This window comes from Cervus elaphus, chromosome 22 (assembly GCF_910594005.1).
Source record: "Cervus elaphus chromosome 22, mCerEla1.1, whole genome shotgun sequence".
Classification (NCBI taxonomy): domain Eukaryota; kingdom Metazoa; phylum Chordata; class Mammalia; order Artiodactyla; family Cervidae; genus Cervus; species Cervus elaphus.
The window spans coordinates 10,357,422-10,361,791 of NC_057836.1; the positions used below are offsets into that span (position 1 = coordinate 10,357,422).

General features: G+C 59.6%; 1 protein-coding gene across 3 annotated transcripts; it reads right to left on the bottom strand.

The window, feature by feature from the left end:
• Positions 1–888: 888 nt before the first annotated feature.
• GALR3 (galanin receptor 3) lies at positions 889–4,370 on the bottom strand. 3 transcript variants are annotated; one of them, XM_043882337.1, is made up of 3 exons: positions 3,900–4,370; positions 2,480–2,857; positions 889–1,863 (listed from the first exon to the last, which is right to left on the bottom strand). In XM_043882337.1, exons 2-3 carry the CDS (start codon positions 2,836–2,838, stop codon positions 1,083–1,085), a joined length of 1,140 nt encoding a protein of 379 aa, XP_043738272.1. In that variant the 5' UTR covers positions 2,839–2,857; positions 3,900–4,370; the 3' UTR covers positions 889–1,082. The 3 variants fall into 3 exon arrangements, with proteins under 3 accessions (XP_043738272.1, XP_043738273.1, XP_043738274.1); XM_043882338.1 differs by lacking the exon at positions 3,900–4,370 and adding an exon at positions 3,808–3,866; XM_043882339.1 differs by lacking the exon at positions 3,900–4,370 and having other exon boundaries at positions 2,480–2,860.

The window sequence follows — 4,370 nt, forward strand, 5'->3', positions numbered from 1 at the left end:
AGGGGAGTGGGGGCCCTCTGTGGTTTCCAGGGCAGCCAGTTGAGTATGGGGATCTATAGGTTTGGGGAAGAGAGGTGAAGCGGAATGAGGAAGAACCAAGAGAAACACTGGAAACTATGGGATCTGAGAACAGAGGTCCCAGAGGTGGAGGAGTCGGTTCTGCTAAGTAGAAAAGGTAAACAGCAGTAGGTTTGAATCCAGACTCTCCCAAACACTAGCTGTGTGGCAAATCGCTAAACTCCTCTGATTCCTGATGTCTACATCTTTAAAGAGGAAGGAATGATATCTACCTTGCAAAGCTGTAATTAGATTGAAGAATGTAACACTGTAGTAGCTGTTCCCTTCTCCAGGGGATCTTCCCAACCAAGGAAAGAACCCAGGTCTCCCTCGTTGCAGGCGGATTCTTTACCAGCTGAGCCATCAGGGAAGCCTCATGGGATACATACAAAGTGCTTAATAAGTATTTGCTATGTTTATTTTGTATCTGTTAGTATTAAGTTACTCTGACTTCCCTGATGGCTCAGACGGTAAAGAATCTGCCTGCAAAAAAAAAAAAAAAGAATCTGCCTGCAGTGCAGGAGACCCAGCTTCCATCCCTGGGTTGGGAAGATCCCCTGGAGAAGGGAAGGGCAATCCACTCCAGTATTCTTGTTTGGGAAATCCCAAGGGCAGAGAGGCCTGACTGGACTACAATCCTTGGGTTCGCAAAGAATCGGACACGACTGAGCGACCAGCACTACTACTACGCTATTAAGTTACTCAGGACAGGGCTTCGAAGGGAGAAGGGGCTTGGTAGAGGAAGCAGGGCTTCCAAGACGCTAACAGAGTTGGAGGAATGGGCAGAGGGACAACCCTCCTTCCTGCCAGAGTTGCTATGGACATAGTCTGGGGGCTGCCTGGCCTGGGGGCCTGCGCTTGGCTGCGTGGAACCATTTTCACCGTCCAGGGGTGTCACTCCATGGACTGAGTGTCCACTTCTCCCCAGAGGGTTCCTGGCTTTGGCCCCATCTCCTAGTACGGTCCGGCCCTGGAAGAGGAAGGACAGACAGACAGACACCCGGCAGAGCGGAGGCAGACAAGGTTTATTCTGGTCCTCTGGCATGTAGGACCCTGCACGCCTCTCCACCACCTGCGGACTCTGGACCCCGCTCCCCGCCCCAGTCGCAGCCCACCGGCAGCCTCCCGCGAGGCCGGGCGTTCCCGGAGCAGCCGGCGGGGCCCGGGGATCCCGGGCGGACGCGACGGAGGGCGCGACGGGCACCACCCGGGGGGCAGCGGGCGCGGGGGCGGCGGCTGCCGCAGGGCCACAGGCGGCGGAGGCGGGCGCGGAAGTGGCGGGAGGCGAGCGCGTAGACGAGCGGGTTGAGGCAGGAGTTGGCGTAGGCGAGGCAGTGCGAGGCCAGGCGGCAGGCGTAGGTGGCCGGGCTGAAGGCGAAGCGGCCGTACCAGAAGCAGAGGATGAGCGCGTGGTGCGGGCCCCAGCAGAGGGCGTAGAGCGCCGCCACCGCCAGCATGACGCGCCCCGCGCGGCCCGTGGCTCTGCGCCGGGCCTCGGCCGCCGCCGCGCCCGCGGGGCCCACGGCTGCCCACAGGAAGCGCAGCGTGCGCCCGTAGGCCAGGCTCACCACGGCCACGGGCAGCAGGTAGCCGGCGGCGAAGGTGGCCACGTCGAGGGCACGGCGGCGCGCGTCCTCCCAGGCGGGCACGCAGAGCTCAAGCGCGCCGTAGCGCACCGTGCCGTAGTAGCTGAGGTAGGGCGCCGAGAAGAGGGCCGCCAGCAGCCAGACCAGGCCCACGGCGGCGCGGGCGTTGCGCGGCGTGCGCAGGGCTCGCGAGCGCAGCGGGTGCCGCACGGCCAGGTACCTGCGGGCGGGCGCGGCGTCAGCGCGGCGGCGGGCGGGCGGCCTGGATACCGCCCGCGTCTGAACTGTCGCGGTGACCGCGCGCCGGGCCTCGCTGGCAGGGAGGTTGTGGGGATGAAGGGAGTTAGCGCGCAAAGCGCTTAGACCAGCGCCCGGCACCTACCGAGGCTGGGGCGGAGCTCAGCGAGAAATGACCAACCGGCCCAAGGTCATCAACGAGTTAACTAGAGAGTGAGCCTAGGTTTGACCCCAAGTTTCAAGCCCTGAAAGCCGGTCTGACCACAACTCGGGCCAGATGTGGGCGGTAATAAAATAGCTGATGAATTTCATTCGTGTGTTCCTTTTGCCATTCATTTCATGCTTACAGAGCACGGACTAAGTGCCAGGCCCTGTGCTGACACTTGGAACACAGAGATGTTCTCAGGATTCTCCCAGTGAAGATGGGGTGAGGGCAGGATGACCCCCTCAAGTATGCCCTGCAGTATACTCCGAGTATGCCCCGAGACTGGTTGGTGGGGGCCAGACAGCTGTTCTTTTTCTCCCTCCCCCTCCCTTTTTGGTCCCCGATTCCCTCCTTCCCCTCCCCCAGACCGGGCCGCGTTCCCAGCCCAGCGCACCTGTCCACTGAGACAGCCGCCAGGGTGAAGCTGCTGGCGTACATGGTGAGGTAGATGAGCAGATGCACAGCCTTACAAACCAGGGCCCCGAAGAGCCAGGCGTCCAGCGTGTAGATGGCGGCCTGGAAAGGCACGCAGCACAGGATGAAGCAGAGGTCAGCCGCCGCCAGGTTGAGGATGAATAGATCCGTCGTGCTGCCCGGCTCCTGCCAGGCACTCGGGCCAGGCTGCAGCAGCACTGCCAGCACCAGCCCGTTGCCCACCGTGCCCAGCAGGAAGATGAGGGCAAAGACCACGGGCACTGCCACAGCCCCCATACTCCCCGGGCTGTCTAGCGAAATGTTCTGAATATCAGCCATCTTCCCAACAGATGGGCACCTGAGGAAGAAAAGCTGGAGTCCTCAGCTCTGGTCACTTAATTCAGGGGTCTAGGTCCCCCACCATAGGCCTGGCCAAGTCTCCTGGGGTGGACGTTTGTGGGGGACAGGGATGTTGGGCAGACAGAGACAAAACTTATCCCTGAGACCCACTGTGCAAGCTCCTGGCAGTCTCACTGGTGTCTAAGGTGGGTTTCTCAGTTTCCTAGGAAACATCCCAGGGCGTGAAGGACTGATTAGGTAGTGGATAGACACCTTCAACCAATGATGCAGGTAAAGACATATGCAAAGTGGGGTGTGGGGAGGGGCAGTTCCAACCCCAGGATCTGGTGTATTTTCCTCACTTTTCAATGGGGATCTGAAATACTGGTTGGTGGGGGCCAGACAGCTGTTCTTTTTCTCAAAGACTTTTGGATATTAGTCAAATTCAGCCAAACTGGGGTGACATCCCTGAGTCACTGGATAGTCCAGCTTAGTGAGAGCACCACATGGCACAACTGGGAGCACCATATAGGTCACTGCCCACCTTTGCACATGAGGAAATTGAGGCTCAGAGAGGGGACTTGGGAAGCTAGTTATCACACTCTGAGAGATCTGAGGTTGTTGCGACCCTGGTACCGACTCCCAGGCTGGAGCACTCATCTGAGAGCTGTAATAGGTGGTGCCCCTGACAACCTGCATGTGTGCGTGCGTGCGTGTGTCTGTGTGTGTGTTACATCTATGTAAGCTATGATCAGCTGACCCCTGTCACACCCCATGGCCCACATCGGCTGCTACTTGTGGGTCTCCCTGCATGTTTGGACCTCTGGGGTAGCTGGACGAATGAAGGGCAAGGGGGCCGAGCAGGGAGGAGGAAAGAAAGGTGGTATCTTAGAGACCCCCGATCCCAGCATGCAGGAGCCCGCCCCCACCCCCCACCCCCGCCACCAAGCCCAGATGGGCGACACAGACCTCAGTCCTGGGCACTGGGCTCCTGCTCTCCCTGGGCAAACTGACCAGGCTGAAGCTGCCTCCTGGCTCAGTGGCTGCCCCTTGGTGCCTACCTGCAGGTACAGCTCTGCCTCCCACTGCGCCCTCTTCTCCTTTAAGGCCTCTCCTCTCCCTCCGAAGAAGTAGCCACCTCCTCCTCAGCCCCTGATTTTCCCCGGGTGGCATGCTCTTCTGCCTGGCTCTCCTCTCCTCCGCCTCTCTGCGTTGCTTCTGCCTTTCTGCAGCGAGTAACCCATTGATCTCGCTCTCTGAGATTCTCGCTTTGTGGTTAACCCCTCTGTGCCCAGGGCCCAGTCCATTCCTGGCCCTCTCACCTCCCGTGGTCCTGCTTGCTCACTCCACTCCACATCCTCTCTGCTCCCTGCTCCAAGAAGGGCTCCAACCCAAGTTCAGAAAGGACTCCTAGTCTTTTTTTTTTTGCCACATGGCATATGGGATCTTCGTTCCCCAACCAGGGATCGAACCAGAGCCCCCTGCATTGGAAGTGTGGAGTCTTGACCACTGAACTATCAAGGAAGTCCCAG

Coding starts and splice junctions, on each gene's coding strand:
- GALR3 (XM_043882337.1), bottom strand. CDS start 2,838: ATGGCTGATATTCAGAACATTTCGCTAGACAGCCCGGGGAGTATGGGG. Junction 1,864..2,479: donor GCGGCTGTCTCAGTGGACAG/GTGCGCTGGGCT, acceptor GCCCGCCCGCAG/GTACCTGGCCGTGCGGCACC.